The sequence below is a fragment of the Anas acuta genome, chromosome 1, assembly GCF_963932015.1.
Source record: "Anas acuta chromosome 1, bAnaAcu1.1, whole genome shotgun sequence".
NCBI lineage: Eukaryota > Metazoa > Chordata > Aves > Anseriformes > Anatidae > Anas > Anas acuta.
In genome coordinates this window covers 8,852,250-8,873,299 of record NC_088979.1, presented here as the reverse complement: position 1 = coordinate 8,873,299, position 21,050 = coordinate 8,852,250, and the positions used below count along the sequence as shown (strand labels likewise).

The window sequence follows — 21,050 nt, the reverse complement described above, 5'->3', positions numbered from 1 at the left end:
TGAACAAACTGTGTCTGTGAACCTCAGAAAAAAAAAATAATAATAAAAAAAAATTAAACATGTATAAAATCATCCTGTTTATTTGGGTTTGTGTATGCATTATCTGAAATAAATTAATTTGTGTCAGTCTGGTATTCACTTCTGTAACTTTGACAAGGTAGCTGAGTCTCAAGGTTGTGAACACTTCTTTGTACAGGATGGAAAGTAAGATATTCTAAATCTAGGATAATTATAATTTTTTCTTCCTAGCTATGTTATCATTCATTTCTTCTTGTTTTGGAACAATTCAAGACTCTCATGATATGGGTAATGACATATCATCCATTCAGTCAGGCTCCACTTCCATTTTCTTTCACAGGTTGCTTGCAGTCCTGATCCTGACCTGTATGTGACTTTGGCATTGACTCCCTCACACAGTCTCTTCACTGAGACAGTTAGACTTTATCTCTTCGTTTAAAGCATTCTAAGATCCAAGGATGGAGAAAAGCATCACAGACAGAAAAGTTTTACTATATATATGCACTATGTCAGCCTGGAAAAAATATTGATGTTATAGCATGATTACTGCTTGCTAGTCTCAAAGCCATTACCTCAAAACTTATAAGAGAGCTTTAAGTATCTTATTTAAGAGACTATATGATTTAATGGGTTGGTTCTTTTCATTATCTGTACATTGGGCTTCATAATGTGTACTCTGACAATATCACTCTTGATCCAACTCAGTCAATACGCTTTCTCCTGAGGACTATTTTTTTGCCTGTTGCCAGGAAAATGTAGGCTCCTCGCTTACGATCCAGCCAGGTTTTATGGGCCTATGATGGCATTCATATTCATTCTCTGTCTATACTTTTTGTTTATTTTTCATCAGTGAATATCATGTTGCTTAGTGTGATTACTGCAAAATTCACTGAGAAGGAAGTAAAGAACAGATAACGTCATTACTTCAGGAACTGCCCAACTGTCTAAGCATGAATTACAAATAAGTGCCAAAATAACTGACCTGTATGGCAGAAAGGTGGCCTGGTGTTTAGCATGGCAGTAGGAGGCTGGTGAATCCTAGGCTGCTCCACAAACTTTCATTAGGACTCTGTGGGAGCTAATAAGAGGAAGAGAAAGAGAGAGAGGGAGAAATGTCAGCCTGAACACTGGGATCAGCTCTGGCTGATCCCAGGTATGAATAGTCCGAGGTATGAATAGTCTTTTCCTTCCATACTGTATTCTATGAGGAATTAAACATGTTGTGGTCACTGATGTATTATTTAAATGTGAAGTGGGTTGTGTGGATGGATGATAATAGCTTTTGATGCTACAATGCTGTGAAAGAAAAAATGAAATAAAGAAGCAGTGCCTCTGGATTGGGTCTCCCTGAAGACTCCAGCAAGTCCCAGAGTCCTGGAGTCTGTGCCTGATGGATGATGTCTGATACCTCTCCAGGTGTCACACCAAATTGTGTTATGCAAAGTCTTTTTTCTGAAGGGCTAGATGGCTTCTACCTCACTTACCTGGCTTAATATCAACAGCTAAATGGGCACTTGCAGACAGTGAGGAGCATCTGATATTGGGAATCACCATCATGTGTTTAGATTTCTCTGCATCTGCTATAAAAGGGAAATAGAATAGCTGAGGTTCTCTACTTAGTACATTTCAATGCCTAAAGAGTGTGAATCTTGTCTTGTTTCATTGTTTTCTGTAAAAAAATAAACAGTCTAAAGAGCTCAGTCATTTAGCCTCTGAAGGTTCGGTGAATTTTCAGGATCTCAGAACAAAATAAATTAAAATGCAAAAGGAAAAGAAAGATCGTAAAAACAACAACAACAACAACAACAAAAAAAAATATATATATGCATATATATATATATTGGGAGAACATCAAGGACAAACATAATGCTGAAAATTTTTCATTTACTTTTAATGAGCTTGATGTCGACTGTATGGTGTTATTTTAATATGAAACATTTTGTGATCATAAAATCAGAGAATGGTTTGGATTAGAATGCACCTTTAAAACAACATCTAATCCAACACCCCTGCCATGGACAGAGACATCTCTCACTAGATCAGATGATGCTCTCCTAAACTCAGCTTATTTTCCCTTTGTGTTTCCAAAGATATGAAATCATGAATTTTAAGAAAATGGGGAAAGACTACTTTGATTATATCAATGTTGGCAGCTGGGACAATGGTGAGCTGAAAATGGATGATGATGAAATATGGTCAGAGAAAAATAATATCATCAGATCTGTGTGCAGTGAACCCTGTGAAAAAGGCCAGATAAAGGTAAATATTTTCTCCTTTTATTTCAGTTGTTTGCATAGCCATGAAATTTGAAAACAGGATTTTTCTGACTCTTGCATGGAGACAGTAACCTACATCTTAATTAAAGTGTACAAACTTATGTATATAGTTCTTACTCGGGTCATAGTGTTCTCACTGTTTTCATGAATTGCTATTTTCTTGTTACCTTTTTTATTCTTTCATTCCAAATGCTTTAGAGCAGGTTTTGCTTTTTTTGTTTGTTTTATTTCATTTTGTTTCATATTTTGTTAATATCTGATTCAGCGGAGTGCAAATCCCTGACTGGGACTTGTCAGTACGATTGCAGGTAATTCATAAGTAATAATTGCTACTAATTCAGTGCTAGACATAGGCACCTAAACTGGGACATTATTACTCAGACCTTGCATCTGTGGTATCTTCAGAGAACATCATTAACTACTGCTACTTAGAACTACAAGAAAAGTAAGTAAATTTTAGTAAGTAACATTTTATTTATTTATTTATTTATTTATTTATTTATTTATTTTTAATCATACCCTTTTTATCATTTAATTTCTTCTTTAGGTTTTAGATTTTTCCTTCCTCCCTTTCCTTGTTGGTTTAAGGAGTGGGACTGCACAAATCTGTCATATATTAATGGTATTCTGTTATTCTTCAGCATCCTGTGACACTAATGATCTAAAAATGCTGCAAGTCCTTGGCTTACCTTGCAGACATTTACATGAAAATTCATGGACTGAAGGGATGAGTAGGGACAACAGAGTGGCTAAGATTGGGTGGGGGGAGGAAGGAAATTTTAATTTCTGACATTTCACTGGAATATGAGCAGGGGCTGATGGGAGGCTGACCGTGCTCTGCAACACAGAGGGTGAAACTCTTCTCAGTCTTTTACAGTTTTAGGACAGTTACCATCATTTATTCACTGGCTGGTCTTTGGCAGCCAGTAAACGAGTTTCATCAGATTGAATGCATGTGTCTCCAGTGCATGCATATGAAGTTATATGAGATTTTCAAACTTTCTTTATAGTCAGTGGTGATATGTAGATTTTTCAAGATCAGGAGTCCTCTTATTCTCAGTTAGGATTCAAAAATAGAAAAGACGAATCTTGATATAGAAGCACTTCTTTTCACTGTGGGACAATTGGTTCAGATAAGAACACACTTTCAGCAGACACATAAAGGAAAGTGGGATGAATTACACCCACAGTAATTAATCATAGTTTTACAGCATGCTAACCTTCTCCAGATACAAATACATATATTTGAGAGGATAGATATGGACAAACAGATATTATTTCAGAACAGGGTGTCTCTGAGATCCTTTACAATGTGTCCACAGCTCAGTTGATGGGAGGTGTCTTCATCAACCTTCATTAAGGTTCCTTCCACCTTCTGCTTATGCTTTCAAGGAAACTCCCAGGAGGATTCTTCTCTGTCAAGGCAGTTCATCACACACTTATACATGTACATATACTTGAAGTCCGGTATCTGAAGTTTTCTTTATGCTCTGCTTTAGGATGTTGACTATAAATCTCAAAGTTTATGTTACAATCCCTTATCTTTATTGCATTCACAGATGGTAGGGAAAGCTTGACCCTGAGTAACTCCATGGTTGTTTTCTTACAGAATCCTGTGGAAATGAGTTATTATGGAGGAATTTGAAAGCTTCATGTAATAATATGCTATTACTCAGCAGTATTTGGTATATCCATCTGCAAGACAGGATAAAATCCAAACACTACCTAACTCTATACATTTGAAATGATGTAAAGACATACGATTATTCAAACACGTACAGGTTCAAAGAATTAGACAATGAGAAGAATAGTGTGAAATATTTTTATTATTATTATTTTTATTTTTTTTAAAGGGATGGAAAAGATTGCTTCATTGTTAAAAGTGTTCACACAAAAATGTTCAAGAAATGACAAATAAAAGGATGAAGGCTAAATGATTATATACAAAGTATCTGACATGATTCTGAGTGGTTTAGAACAATTTTTTTGATTCCTAGAGAAAGATACATAATCACAGTTAGAGCTGGGAAAAAAAAAAATACTCAGTGTACTAGTTTTCTGACAGATTTGTGAAATTCTAAGTCTTTTAGAAGAAATTTAAGAAGTTGGTTTGTTGAAAAGTTTAATAGAAAGCTGTAAATGAATTGCTTTGATAAAATTGTTTTAATAATACCATATGGTTTCTATTTTAACATTTCACTTTCTTGAGTGCTTTAGATGGTGTAAAATGATGATTTTTATAATGCATCATTTACCAAAATGTCTAAAAATTAGTATAAGTTTTCTGAAAATTTGTTTTCCCAAACACAATATATTTAAAAAGATCAAGTTTTTTTTTTTTTTTTTTTTTTTTTTCTTTAATTTTGAACTAGAACAAATCCAAAGATGTGATTTTTTTCTGGAGGACAGATATGCTGCTTTGCAAGTAGCTGTAGTCTAAACCCTTATAGAACAAATCATTTATGCTCTTGCTGCTTTTCTCCAAGTTTAGCTATTCAGGTGATTTTTACCTCTTTTCATGCTCTACAATTTTAAAAACAAAACCCCAAATTGTAGTTTTCAGGTCCTCATGTTGCTGATGAAAAAATGTAAATTAAACATTTTTTCACTACTGTATTGTAAAAAGCAATATGAGCAATAAAGTCCTTTTCGGTTACACTCCTTTGCATTTCATTTATTGAAATTATTATAAAAAGGCATTTGGTGTTGAAGTCCCCTTCTAAATTCATCATTAAAAAATGAAACAAAACAAAACAAAACAAAAACAAAACAAACAAACAAACAAAAAAAAAAAAACAGCCACCCAAAATGTAAGTCAACCTACTTCTTATGCAATAATTTCAACTATTTGTTTATAAATTGTTTGGAAAGAACAGAGAGACTGTGAATACTTTTCTTTCAAAAGAAATACATATTGACAAGAAGCACAGATGTTTTCAATGCCCAGAGATGATAAATAATGATCTTGAAAAATCTACATCTCAATCATGAGTATGCAATGTCATTTGGTAGCACATTATAAAACGAGAAATCAGGTCAGATGTTAAAATGGATGAAGATAACATTCTCACTCCTAAATGTTAATTAGAAATGCAGTAATCTAAATGATTCTGGAAGAGGATGCTCAGTTTAATGTTTGGAAAAAAAATCTGTTTTAGAAAATTACTCACAAGTGGATGAAAAACAACTGCCCAAAAATCTTTGGGTAATGAACACTCAAGCTCTTCTCAGTGGTGCCCAGTGACAGGACAAGAGGCAATGGGTGTAGACAAGAACACAAGACTTAAGGAAGCATTTCTGTTCTGTGGGGGTGACAGAGCACTGGCATGGGTTATCCAGAGAGGTTGTGGAGTCTCCTCCCTTGGAAAACCCCATGGGCTTTTGAAGTCCTGGGCCACATGTTCTGGGTTTACCTGCCTGAGCAGGGCAAGTTGGACCAGATAGCCTCCAGAGAGCCCTTCCAACCTCAATCATTCTGTGATTCTTTTAAATGATGTTGCTGACATGATTCCCTGTATTAACCACAATGCAGTGAATTATATGCCTTGAGTATCATGCATTGGTTTCTGTTTGCACATTGACATTTATGAAATTTTGAATTTTACTAATTTTTTCAAAGAGAGGGATAAATCACAGGTTGTGGTTCTGTAACCCCATCTATACTTTTGTTCAGTAGATGTTTTTTTTTCTACTGGTACTTATGTGGTGTGAAAACTGAGAACTCGGGTCATGGTTTTGGATAAGCAAACATATCATGAAGAGGAGTTATCTTTAAAATAAAAGATAAAAAATCTCTCTCAAAAAAAAAAAAAAATCAAATTAGCAACAGGGGCAGCAGGAATGTATATATTCGTGTTGCTAAACCAAATGTTGCTTCTTGTCTCAGGTGATCCGTAAAGGAGAAGTCAGTTGCTGTTGGACCTGCACCCCTTGTAAAGAGAATGAGTATGTCTTTGATGAATACACATGCAAGGCCTGCCAGCTCGGCTCCTGGCCCAATGATGAACTTACAGGTAAATAGGTTATGGATGTGTTTATGTTGTCAATTAAAATGTTCATCTGTTAAGATGAAGAAACAAAAGCCATATGTAAGTGAATATCAGGACTGTTTCAATCAGATTGAGCTGAGGGACAAAACTGAAATTTGAACTAAGACTGGTATTTGTCATCTTGCCTTGAGATCCAGGAGTCTCATTAAATTGAGCTGTTCTCTAAAGGCATGAATTACTGGAGCTAGAAATTAAAAATCTAATCCTGGTTTTGAATTCAAAGCTGTCCTAACACCAAATAGGTGATGTAGATCACAAGCTTCATCAAACAGGTAGAAAAAATAAGTTATCATTGGAAAAGTTATTAAGGGAGATGAGATTTTAGATGGTTTTATTTTCTTCCCAAGCAGGCACAAAAGAGTTGTGAAATATCTCCTTTTTACTCTGAACTAGTAGTTGCAATTACTGCTTCTGTCAGTAGGAGTGCTCCAAACAGGCAGTGCAGACTACACAGGGCATAGTGTAAACTCAGGTTCACATTCTAGCTAGGCCATCCATCAGAATCCAAGATTCAACATTGCAGGGACCAGGTCTGGTCAAGCCTGGTTAATTTATGAAGGTCAACTATTGCAAACAGTCAAGTCTTCAAACACCAGGACTCGTCTGACATGTGGCAGATCCCAGATCACATCTTTGTTTCAATGAGCACCTGAATTTTTGCCCAAAGTAGATCAACTTGATCAGCAGCTACTAACTAGGTAAGGAGGGAAAGCTCTAAGTGCTTAATCTGATCAGCAGAGAGTCCAGTTCTGAAACATGGGTTATGGGAACTGCCCACTGACTCAGAGAATTTGGGGTAATTAGCCTGTATGAACTGTGCATAAGACAAAGCGAAGAGAACAGCCACTAGGGTAGCCTTGGGGTTCAATGCTTTCTGCTGGTTACCTGGGGCACGCAGGTCTTGGCCTCAGCCAAGGCATTAATCTGGGCTTGTGGGAGGATTTACCTTTTGAAGGTAAATTTTGCCCTCAGGATGGAAGAGCAGGAGAAGGTGGCATTTTGAAAGGCCCTGTGGGATGAATAAACAATTTTCTACCTAGCTCTGTTATTTTAAAGGAAAGTAGATATCTTTAGTCAAGCCAACTGCTTCTTATAATATATGTGCTGCTACATTTTGCAAACCATTCATCTGGCTTTAGACATGCATTTTATGTGTTGTCCTACGGGGACCAAAGCTGACACGCACATATAACCTCTTAGACATCAGTGCCAAGCAATGCTCCTCAGCAGATCTAGCCCTTGCTCTTCAGCCAGGAACAAATTCAGCAGACAGTATTTGGACACTGAACCCTTAAAGCTTCCACGAGTACTGCTGTATGCATTCCTGGTAACAGGACACCCACCATCATAGCTTCATGGCTCTGTAGTTCCCATCTAAATTACAGTTCACATGATGGCTGGATCTGGTCTTATTTAGCCTTGTATCAAAAACAGATTTTAAAAATTCTATTCCCTGTTTATCCATATAATATATTGAGCTGTATATTTTTATGATCATATTTATAGCCCCAACTTTTTCAGCTTGTAAAGAAACTGCCTCTCAGTCTAACCTTGTTTGCAGCATAAAATTTAGTAATACATGTGAATTAAAAGTGAGGAGAGGGAGGTGTACTTTATATTCTAATCAGGAAAAAAAAATAAAAAATATATTAAAAAAATAAAAATGTTATTTTTATAAAGCATACACCAGTCTCCTTGAAATATCCCTACATCTGATACTGCAGCAGTCCATGCCTCTTTGCTGCCAAATAAAGCCATATCTTAGGTTAGGTTAGCTCCACAAGGCTACACATAAAAAACTCATTAGAGTAAGTCTTCCTTGCATTGTCACTTTCATATGAGAGTCCTGTATCATCCATGCAACTGAAAAGGCTTTCAATGTGGAGCAGCACCTCACTGTCTGCCAGAGATCTAAACTTGGATAAAAACATTTTTGGAATCCTTTCTTGGCTCACACAACAAAACATTACTTCATCTTTCTTGTGCTCAATGACCAGCATCACTTTTGTGCCACAAACATCAATATATAAAACAGGTAATGGTTAGGATGTTGCACACAGAAAGAAACAGAGTTTAGTGTTGTTTTTTTCAGCCACCTGTGGAATATCAGAATTCAGATGCAGGAGGGGAGAAGACAGAAGGGATGCAATATGTGTAGGAAAACAAAGTTGTTCTCAGAACAGAAAAAGATCTGTGAGATCTTAAGTACAATAAGGCTTAGCAAGTCCAAAGGGAAAGACAAGTGGGAGGAAGAGTTTCTCTTGATTAAATCAGTTACTGGAAAATATGTCCATCTAGAAAAGAAGCTGAGGCTAGAAAACCAATGTTTAGCTGCCAGTATTTTATTTCCTCTTAAATGTTTGTCTCATCCCTTGTGCACAAAATGTTCCCCAGGGCATAGGCTCTTCCTTGAACACAGACTTAATTCTCTTTTCCTTTTCTCCCCAGTCTACGTATACCATCTCAAAATGAACTCCAAGTCCATTTCTTCCTCCTGCCTTAGTGTCAAGACGTATTTTTCAATCTACTGTAGCTCCCTTTCTTCCTCATGCATTGTGTTAAAAACACCCATACCTGACAGCACTACTTCACACAGGAGTCAACTAGGGTGGCTGAGCCATATTCAATTATAGCAGGAGAAACTCATGGTTTGATGTCCAGAATCATATGCTCATGATGTTACTTCATGATGTTACTTTCCTCATGATGTTACTTTCTCATGATGTTACTTTCACAGCAGAAGGAAAAGAAATGAATGCTAGGTGTATTTAGATGTAAATTAAGTGATTTTCTTAACATCTCTGATCCAAATCTCAATGCAATGAATTTTTCAGTAGACTGATGAGGACAGCTTTTTGGTTCTCCAAGAAAAACAGCTTACTTTGAGGACATGACCTTCTGCATTCAGAAGGGGTATCTTGGGAAGACCAGACAAACAAACCAGCAGTCCATAGCTTTGTCAGTGCCATTTTCCTCACTCCTTGTGTACTCCAAATATGCTGGTTATTTGATTTTCTTACTTAGATTCAAATGAACATAGGAGCTGAAGTATTTAACAGTTCTTGAAAAGTTTTCTTTGTCGTTCATGGATAAGGCTATAGTCACAAAAATTATTGTGTTAAATTATTGTATTAGGTGTTAATTTACAGTCACAAATATATATTTTGCTATAGTCACTAAAGAATCCTTTACCTGACAAGATGCAATATGCCCACAACAGTAGCATTATGATCTAAGCTTCTTATTTGAAAGTGCCAGGTAAGAACTGGAGCATCCAAACAATCCCTGAACAGAAAGGACTGAAAAAATGACACCACCTCTAAGTGACACAGTCATTTCGGTGGGCTCTGAACACACTGGTTCTGTATCCTGTTCACAGCATGCTCTTTCCCAAGCCTAGGCTTGCACTGGTCTACACTGAGAAATGCAAAGGAATGGCTCCCTCATCCTGCAAGCATTGCGTGGGCTGTTAGTGAGATCAGCAGAAAACACGTAGCTCCAGGAGCTCCAGGAGTCCTGGTGCACACTGCCCATGGGGCTAAGGGCAGGGGCAATATTCACATTGAAATATGGCACATCCTTGCAGGGGTTGGCTGCTTCTTCCTGCAACCTGCCCATCTGGGCTGTGATGTGGGGGGGTCTGAAGCCTGGATGTCTCATAAGTTCAGAACCTGAATGAAAAATAACATTCATATCTGTGCCTGAAATATTTTCCTAATGTAAATGCTTGCTGCTGTGAAATGGCTTTCTTCTATCACAGCTTGTAATAAAGTTATAACCATTGGTAATTTCAGCAATTGTCTGACAGTTGTGAGCATAAGGCAGAACAAAATTTAGCCTGTGCTGACATTGATTTTTCTGCTGAAACATTATTAAGATCCTGCTTTTGATCATAATTACTAAGAATATAATTCAGATTAGAAGGTAGAAGAAGGACACTATTTTTTGTCAGGATGATTTCAGCATTATAGATACGCTTCAGAAGAGTTAAAATCTAATTTTCATCCTGATCCTCCATGTCCTGCCTTTCCTTTTACTTTTTTATTCCAAATGAAATGTAGCCATTTCAGTAATTCCTTCTCACATCAGCCTGTTGGGAAAAGGCAGATGAGGATGAGTTAAGTGTTCAGGTGGCAATATTATGACAAGGATCTCTGTCTGTCATTTTCTCACTTCCCTTGTCATTGGATTTGTGGACTTTTCTTCCCTCAGTTTCTTGTTTCACGTAAGATAAGGACTTTAGATTCTAATCTATTTAAATTCCAAGTATCTAGCATGAGCCACACAGCACTTCATGCCAATGTGAGCTGGTTCAAGAACGTTGAGCTCAAAGAACAGCTCTTAGAGGTTCGTGAGCTGTATGAGGGGGGACTTGTCAAGAAAGCCAGAAGGATCCACTTGTAATTGTTCCTTACATTATGGAAAGTTTGCTGATCATGACATATTCTGAGCAAAACATTTAAGACTCATGAAGACAGCATTTTTGGGGGGTGAAATTTAAATCAAAACATTAGAGCTAACATATGGATGTACCAAATTGTTGCAATTCATCATTTGTCACCCTGCACATTTCTTATTAAGGAATCATTCCTCATGTGATAGCAGAGAAACTTTAACTATTCATGGCCTTGCCTTTTGCTATAATGCAGAGTTAAATCATTATAGTTGACTTGCTTGAAATAAACCTCCTGAGATGCAGAGGCCCCAGCTGTTGTAGTTTAGGATGTGACAGATCCCAGCTCCTACTCTGCTGAGGATGCAGAAGAGACATGCTCAGCTCTCAGCCACACCCATTGACCACACAAACCCACCTTCATGTAAATGTGCCAACCTAGGACGTGCAGCAGGTCCTAGCCAACACATGGTCACCTCTATATGCTTTCCTGTTTTAGCAATTATGAGAGGTCCCACCAGAACAAGACGAATAGCTATTGATTATAATATTTCAAATTACCAAAGCTAAAGCTACCACAAGTTAGTAATGAAATGTTAAAAATGTCCCCTCTCAGAATAGCATGGCATCAATACACTTTAATAATGTGTGCTAAGCCCTATGTGGAGAATCTCTTTCAACTAAGAAGTTGCTATGTTGTTTAGGTTTTAGCCTTGGCGTTTGAACTCCTAATATTCATGAAAGAATCTGTGAAAAGCAAAGAAAAAAAAACAAGTATTATGTTAAGGTGTTTAACTCACAGTCCAGGATGCCTTAATCCGCTAAAACATACAAAACAGCAGAATTTGCTGCTCGTTTTTCCTCTCCATGTGCAGAGTCAGTGAACTTTCGTTCATAATGCTGACTTAAGGGATTTCACTGAATTCCTTTCACTTTGCAGAATGTATCCTATTCACAAGCCTTAGTTTGTGATGCTTATCTTTAGAAATAGTTTAATTATATATTTTATATTGCCTACTACTAAAGTTATTTTCAAGATTTATTTATGGATGGTGAAGACACAGTAAAATCTCTTAGGTGTCGAGGCTGTAATAACACATTAAAACAATGTCACATCCACAGAAAATGGGGACAATACCACAGTGCTTCACATCTGTGAACTCTTATCCCAGATGAACGAATTTTAAAGCAATATGAAAGATCAGAAGTGATAAGTTTAGCTCTACAGAGAGAGCAAAGGATACTAACAGACTTATGACAGTGCTCAAGCCTTCAAGGGCTCTCATCTCATTTGTGCCACAATTTAGCCCACCCTTACAGAAGCTAGATATTCTTCTGCAATAACAGATTTTTTTTTCATTATTATTATTATTATTATTATTTCCTACCCAGGGAAATCTTCCTCATATATATATGTAAATATATATATACATATTTAGTGCTCCTTTTTTGAAAGCCTTTCCCTAGTGTGTCAAATAGGACTCTGACATTTTATATCTTCTTCTCTTGCTATTCACATGGATGAGTACCTTACTCCCACTGGCTATGTCTCTGGCTAGAGAAACATAGAGATAGTTTTATGCCAATTTTACTGGGGCTCTGGTCCCAGAAGCAGAACACTCCTGAGCACAAAGTACAACAGCTCTACACCTGCTCCAAATTGGACTGGCTCCTAACTGCCTTTCCAGAAGTGAAAGATTACCTTAGTACACTGCAGACCACAAGACAGGGCTGCTGGCTCTGTTCCACCTGCAGTTTATGAGCCAGCAAGGAGAGAAGACTTTGCAGGTGCTTGGAGATGTTGATGAAGTGTAAGATCTGGGTTGTGGAGCAGAATCTTGTCTAAATGACCGTTGAGTATACACTTATTTAGGAGATATCAATGAGCTCTTTTGTTAGTATTTTTCATCATTTGCCTTGGTATTATGTTGGTCATCAGCCCGATCTGAACAGTGACAGCGCTGTTTTACCATATGTCTTTTACTTGATCCGGTTGCCTCTTTCTGCAAAGTGATCTTAGAAATGATTAACTGCAAAACTGTTATATGAAAACCACACCAATCATTGTTTTATAAAGAATATCTAGTTCTTAAATTTTAATTAAAGAATAAATCATTGCATAGTTTAACATTCCCATTTTCCCCTTGCAAAATACAACAAGTGATGGAGGGAAAAAAAAAAAAAAAGTTTTCATCTCTTTTCTGAGGTATTTTATTAAGAGAAGGTAAAAGGGTAATAAAACAAGGAAGGTATGAAATATTCTGAAAATAGTGAGAAATGCTTGGCTATGTTTCACCTCTGTTGCAGTGTTAGAAACTGTGCAAAAGTCAGACTCTATATCATTGTCTGCTTGTAAAGGCCAGTTGTCAGGTAAAAATGTTTTCTCTTCAAATTTCCTGTCCAAGAATCTATAGTAACATTAGAAGCTAGTAACAAATTGTTTCTCCAAAACATTTATTAAATTTTGGTGAATCTGGAAATGGATTTAGAGGTCACATTCATAAAACTTGTGGAAGAACCCACATGGGGTATATCTTCACACACCAGAGTATGCTTTCTGGTATTCACCTTTCTCCCACTGGTATAAACTAATTTTAATGATGCCATTCCTGTGCTACATTAATCTTGATGAAGTCAGAATGAAATACCTTGTTGTCTCCCTCACTCTGTATAAGTAAACCTTTTAAAACCAAAAGGAGTCAAATAGATATTATCAGTGAATGCTCATGGGAGTGTTTCATGAAAATCTAAATGTCTTTGTTACATTAAGACATAGTGATAACTTTATTATTACAACAGAAAGCTTTTCACACCAAAGCAGTTAAAATACAAATGGAAAGTAAATCTGCTTTCACTAACTAAGAGCAAAATTTTGTTACTCTGAATTGACTGCAAAAGTGTATCCTGTAACTGCAGTAATGTCAAAGATTTAATTACTCCAGTTCTCCTGATGTTTCTGCAGGAATGCAGAATTATTTGCCTTCTACTGTTGCCACAAAATCTATTGATTGTAACAGTGTATTTTGGTTGCTTATATTTTTATAGCATTAATTGCATAGAAATGTAGAATACAGAAATAATGAAATGACAGAAGATCTAATTGTAATATTAATATCATTTTCATTGAAAGATTTTTACCATTAAGAATATCAGTTACAGCCTTGAAAATACTTTAAGCTCCACTGAAAATAAAAGGGAAGGACTAGACTTCTTTCATGTAGAAATTCCACCCCAGAAATGATGCCTACATTTATTCCTGATCATCAAGATACTGAGGTCCCAGACTCCCTAATTTATTTGGACTGGTTGACGTCCAGAGTACCCTCACTGCTGAGAACAGACAGGTAAAGGCCCAGCACTCCTTCTCCATAGGGAAAAACTCCCTTATCACCACCCACCCTGAGGCAGGCTGACCCCTTTCTGTCTAACCCAGCCAACAGCAAGCAATCTGATTGTTTAAGTCCTAAATTGTGAAGTCATTTGTAATTTGCATACCTCAATTTACCTTCTGTTTTTTTTTTTTTTTTTTTTTTTTTTTTTTTCTGTAGGTTGTGACCTCATCCCAGTCCAGTATCTCAGATGGGGTGATCCTGAACCAATTGCAGCAGTTGTTTTTGCATGCCTGGGTCTGCTGGCCACCTTGTTTGTTACAGCTATATTCATAATGTACCGCGATACTCCAGTGGTCAAATCATCCAGCCGAGAACTTTGCTATATCATTCTAGCTGGCATCTGCTTGGGTTACTTGTGCACTTTCTGTCTCATCGCAAAGCCTCAACAGATTTACTGTTATCTTCAACGAATTGGCATAGGTCTCTCCCCAGCTATGAGTTATTCTGCTCTAGTAACTAAAACTAACCGCATTGCAAGAATCCTGGCTGGCAGCAAGAAGAAAATTTGTACAAAGAAACCTAGGTTCATGAGTGCCTGTGCCCAACTGGTTATTGCATTTATTTTGATATGTATACAATTAGGCATAATTGTTGCCCTCTTTATAATGGAGCCACCTGATATAATGCATGATTACCCAAGCATCCGAGAGGTCTACCTGATTTGTAACACCACCAACTTGGGTGTTGTAACTCCCCTTGGATATAATGGATTATTAATTTTGAGTTGCACCTTTTATGCATTTAAGACAAGAAATGTCCCAGCTAATTTCAACGAAGCGAAGTATATTGCCTTTACAATGTATACCACCTGCATCATTTGGCTGGCTTTTGTGCCAATATATTTTGGAAGCAACTACAAGATAATCACCATGTGTTTCTCAGTGAGTCTGAGTGCCACGGTGGCCCTTGGCTGTATGTTTGTGCCCAAGGTCTATATCATCCTTGCTAAGCCTGAAAGGAATGTACGCAGCGCGTTCACCACATCGACTGTGGTCCGCATGCACGTAGGGGATGGAAAGTCATCTTCGGCTGCAAGCCGGTCAAGCAGCCTGGTGAACCTGTGGAAAAGAAGGGGATCATCTGGTGAAACCCTTAGGTAAAGTTTGCTACTGTGTGAGTGTGGGGAATTAATTATGTTCTTCTGAGAGTTAATTAATAATACAAATAGTGAAAAGACAAAGGGAGATATATTAATTCTGTTTGCCTCTGCACTGGGAGAAGAACAAGACCTCTCTCCCACATCTGTAAAAGATCCAAGGTCTGATTTAGTCAAAACACTGTACAAAAGTTGGACACAGAGCAATGGGCAAACAATTAGATTGATGGAAAAAAGGTCTGTATCAACTGTACACTTGTTGCAGGGAAGGAAACAAGATCTTAGGAGTTAAATATATACATATATATATATATATATATATATATATATAAAACTAATTGTCTCGTCCTTAAGCACTCTTGCAATCTTTTCCACTTGAATGAATTGCATAGTACCATATATTTCCTCTAGTCACAGCAGGACAACAATAGGGTTGCTGCTAATGCTGCACAATCAAGGTGGAGTAGTCAACACAAGTGGCATCATGAGCTACTCTCAGGCATCTGAGGATTTGTTTCATATGACTCTTCTGTTATGCCTTTACTTTCCTATTCCCTTAATTTTCCTTTCTTCTACCATCTCTTCCTGACTTTTCTTTTTATCTTTACCTATCTTCTCTTCTTTATCTATCTTGATACCTTTTTCTATACTCATTTTCCTAACTCCATCAAATTCAGAAGTTCACAGGCCCCACTCTTGCTACCCTTCCTGACATTAACCAGATACCCCCTTGATAGATATTTCTTTGTTTCTTCCAAAGAAATTATTGGAATCCAGTGGTCATGAAGACAGCTTTTATGTTAAGTATATATAAACTACATTGAGTGAACACCAAAGAAAAAGGAGAATTCTTGAGTGCAAATATTGTGTAGCCTCATAGACACTGGAGCATAACCATTGTGGTGGTTCATTTTCATCTTTTGATTCCTTTCACTTTTGATATGGGTGGTATGGGGATGACTTGGGGTTATTTAATTGTTAACTTAAACTAGGAATTCAGCCTATATGAATTACAATGCAGGAAAATGGTCTTGTCATTCCTCAGCCATATATATCTTGCCTAGAAGTGACAGGTAGCTGTATTTCCTTCCTCAGAGAAATACACATGGATTTTAGGATTGATAATATGAGTGTTTCCAGACATGCCATTGTTCACAACGGGGCTTGTCATGGAACAAGGACAATTTATACTTCAATTTTTTTGTGAACCACAGTTTAGACCCTAGACAGGATTTTAATATTAACACCCAGAGGGCAGATTATGCCAAATGATGATTTGTTTCTGCCAGAACATTACTCATGATTCTCTTTCAGTGACTTTTAATTGGTACAGAAATGATCTATTTTTTACAAGATATTTAATGCTTATGATCTGTAAACAGTGTTATCTTCCAGTTCATTTCCAGGTGCAGATTAAGATGTTGTTTCAAAATGATAAATTCTGTACCAGCTTAAGTGATGGTTACAAAGGCTCTACAGCCTCTTTTTTGTATACATGAATGACCTGAGAACTTCAGGCCAGAGTATACATGAATGACCTGAGAAATTCAGGCCAGAAGTCCTATAACCTAGCTGAAAGATACATTCTTCATAATATATCCTCAACAGGAGGGCCTTCTTGATCTTTGGGATCATTGTTATTTTCCCTCACTTTTGCTGCAGAGCTTGTTTGCCATCTCACAAGTTTTTTATCCTGGGCAAGATGAAGTTTTAGATGATGGGAAGTACTTAGAGTTGGGAAGGATTTGTTTGTCATCTATTAAGACCCAGTTTTAAAAGATATTGCTCTAAAATCTTTGTTTTATTCTGATGAGTAAGGAATGTAACTTGCTATTAAATACCCTTAAAGATAACATATATTTTCTTCTTTTTGAGGACTCTGTTTCCATTTCTTTATATGCTTCAATGTGTACATAAGACCTGTAGTAGAGAGTTCTTAGTAAAACATAATAGATTGTAATTGGTAGTGATTTCTTTTTCATTAGCACCATCTTGGAAATAACTTCAGTCCTGAATAGCGTTGAGTGTGTCAGATGTATGTGTTTAAGAATGAAGGAGGACGAGGTTGATATATTGGCATATATACCTAGATATAAAAAACTAGAATGTTTCAGTTAAAACTTGGAGACAAGCTTTCATGCCATCAGCAGTGTTCATCAACACTAGAAACTGCAACAAAGGAAACACTTCTAAATGTATGTGTCTGAATTCTCAGCTGGTTAAACTATGATGGTACCGATGAGTTTATCTGTGCTTAGCCATTATGTGCCTGAAGGATTTGGGAATCCAAAAGTAAAATGATTCCATCAATTATGAGAAATTCTTTAATCAATGCCTCTCTATTTACATGAAAGAAAATGAAACACAGTCCTGAAATATACGGAAAAAGAATTAAATGCTGTTCGGGAATTCACCTATGTCTGATATTATCTCCAAGAAAGAACAGAAAGCCACTTACAGCTTCAATTCTGCTCACTGTAGAGCATGAGCAACCAGAGTCCAACCATTTTTCTAATGTTCACACATTTTTATTTTTTTAAGTACACAAATTAATATCTTTCACAGTGTTATTCAGCATAGTGTTCAAAAGGTTGTCTGGATAGTTTTTCAGGTAAACACTGAAGTATTTAGAATCAAAGGACATATGCAGTAGAGCTACATATTGTTTAAATAGCTTGGAGGGGATTTATTTAAAAGAGAGTGAGTCAGTGTTGAATTTTAAAGAAATATGCTATTTAAATCACCAGTGCAGAGAGGGGCCCCTATCATTAGCATTTTGCTTCTTGACACTAATTTATAGCAGTGTAGTATTGCATCAAATCATTGTCAAACAGATAATGCCAAGGCTCCATTCAGAGTTCTTACATCAGCTGAGAGATGACAGATAACAAGACTGTTTTTGCCTAAATAAAGCAATACATCTGTTACAATCCTAAATGACTTTTTCCATGGGGTGCTCTTCAATTAAGAAACTCAGACAAATTGTGGCTTTATGTTGGAATGTATCTTCACAAACGAAGTCTGTAAAGGGGCAGGGTAAATTGTTCTTTACCCAGTGAAATGAAAACTATTTCATGTAGGCTATTATGAATCAGCAGTACTCAGCAAAATATATTCTACCACCATTTCAAACCAAGGCTACCACAGTGGACATTAGTAGAAGTGACATCACAAAGAAGCATCCTGAACACCACATAGCTGGAGCAAAAGCCACACAACCTGTACAGAGAAGCATCTGGACTTCCTGCTTCCAGTGATCAGTCAATTTCATGGGGACTAGGAAGACCATAAATAATTTGAGAAAAAAATCTTCTTACCTTATGGTCCCAGGAATTGTTATCACATATGCTACACAGCTCTTTTCTCTGAAATACAGGCTGGCTCATCCTCTCCTCAATTCAAGTAACTCCATATCCTGGTAAGATAAGGACTGTGTATTCCTCCTACAAGAGCTGATACTATTGTATTTCTAGCAAGAGCTACACACCAAAAAGTCTCACTTACATTAATTTGGCCTGGGACATAAAACAGATGTTTCAGTGCTCCTTTTACATTTCTAATATTTTTGCCCTAAATTGCACACATCAGTTTAACTACTGTAGGTGTTTGTTTCTTTAACATGTTGTTGAATGACCCAAACCACAGAATTTTCATTTTCCAAGCTTATGCTGTCCCTTTAAACACACACACACCCTTTCTTTCCTTTAAGGTAGGTAATTGCCTGTTCTGAGAAACCAGTGAAGTGTTAAAAACACACGTAAACACTGTATCTCTTCCACACATGACATTCTTTCCAATCTTATCAATATTCTTTGCTGTGTCCTTCAAATTACTCCAAATTCTTCCCAGTGCAGTCCATGACCATCCTCTTGAATTCTCCCACTGTTAGTTGTGGATGACACAATGTTTCCTGCTCTTAACTTCTTCTGCTGGAGGTCTCCAAAACACCTTCAGGAACTGCTTAGTCACTTGAGCATCAAATTCTGAACTGCTCCAGCCTGTAATATGTTAAGGGAAAGACAAGAGGATCCTGGAATCCTTCTTTGGATCAAGCCATGACCTGGACACAGAGAGTGAAACTATTCAGGCAGTGAATCAGGAACCTCTGAAAGAAGAGGTTCAGAAAAAAACACTGTAATCCCAAAATAATTCTCTCTGCTTGAAGATTAGAGCTTTAATTCACGTTCCTCCCCCTTTATTTATTTTTTTTGCAGTGGCATTGAGAGACAGAAGAAATTAATTAAAGTGCTGCAGGATTATTTTTTTTACAGAATCACAGAATCACAGAATTTCTAGGTTGGAAGAGACCTCAAGATCATCGAGTCCAACCTCTAACCTAACACTAACAGTCCCCACTAAACCATATCCCTAAGCTCCACATCTAAACGTCTTTTGAAGACTTCCAGGGATGGTGACTCCACCACCTCCCTGGGCAGCCTGTTCCAATGCCTAACAACCCTTTCAGTAAAGAAATTCTTCCTAACATCTAACCTAAAACTCCCCTGGCGCAACTTTAGCCCATTCCCCCTCGTCCTGTCACCAGGCACGTGGGAGAACAGGCCAACCCCCACCTCACTACAGCCTCCTTTAAGGTATCTGTAGAGAGCGATTTTAATTGCCAGTTGACCATTCTCCCTGTGACAGTGTTGTTGACACTCAAATTTCTTCTATTATCTCTGACTACTAATTTAAGCAAAGGACTGAGCATTACTTCTGATCTGTTAACCAAACAGATAGATATGATCGTTCAAAAGAAAAAAATCACCAGAGTGTCAGATAGCGTTAGCTGTATTCAAAATACGTTTCCTGTACTATGCATACTTCCTCCATCCAGATGTGAAAAGCTCAGCTCCAGACAACAGAAAAGATGCACAGCTATTTCTGCAGCTTATCATACACACTTACCCCCATTAATCTACAGATCTCATTGAAATTAAAGATTAATAGCCCACTGTGGCAGTGATGTTTCTTTCCACATGGAATTACTAGTCCATGAGGTATTATTTCCTAAATAATTGAACAGAAATGTTACTTGTAAAAGCAAATGAACTACACACTTACATGTATATGTTAATGCCTTATCTTGCCCTGTAAAGAATTTTGTCACTCCACAGTGTGATTGCAGAACTGGGTGTTGTTCTTTTCATCTCTGCAGAAGTGATAGAACCGAAATCTTTCATTAGGGAGTGGGATCCCCTTGCTCTGGTAAGCCAGTGTTCACCCTCAGGTGAACCACTATAAATTCTACACTCATATAAATCACTATTAATTTTGGTTTTCCTTATTCAAAGTAGACAAAGATATACACAACTTCACCAAAGAATTACATGTCATTCGGAGGCTTTTTTTTTTCTTTTTTTTTTTTTTCCTCAAGCATTATTTTGGTACAGTGGCAGCAGTGTGAACATCCAATATGATACCTGCCTTGCACAGGTATCGTTCAGCTTCCAAGGTGCACAAGCTGTTGACAGCCATTTCCTGTCTCCTATGGGGACAAAGTGATGATAAAGGTAGGTTTTCCCACTGAACTGGATTCAGCCTTGGACCACCAGTTGTTATAATTAGTATTTACACCATTATGTCCCAGACCATGCCATAATGAGGCATTTTGGGAACAGGTGTCTACCATTACATTATGCACTCTGTTTTCTGCGAGGAGCGACTATTATTTTTTCCCCATCTCTCTTCTCTCTCTTCTCTCTCTTTTTGCCTCTTATGTCTGTCTATATCTGTTTTGTGACAATGCAAATGAGATGTTTTGATCCACAAAATAAGAAAACTGTGCTTGGATCCACCTAGAAGCTGCCATTCATGGTTTAAAAGTAT

The 21,050-nt window shown here is 37.2% G+C and overlaps 1 protein-coding gene across 3 annotated transcripts in view; it reads left to right on the top strand.

Moving 5' to 3' along the window:
- GRM5 (glutamate metabotropic receptor 5) overlaps positions 1 to 21,050 on the top strand; it is a 278,595-nt gene that overhangs the window by 230,272 nt on the left and 27,273 nt on the right. For all 3 annotated transcript variants that reach the window (XM_068668432.1, XM_068668378.1, XM_068668316.1), the window contains exons 6-8: positions 2,109 to 2,277; positions 6,181 to 6,307; positions 14,285 to 15,224. In XM_068668432.1, coding sequence (XP_068524533.1) covers positions 2,109 to 2,277; positions 6,181 to 6,307; positions 14,285 to 15,224 — 1,236 coding nt within the window. The remainder of the gene's footprint in view (positions 1 to 2,108; positions 2,278 to 6,180; positions 6,308 to 14,284; positions 15,225 to 21,050) is intronic.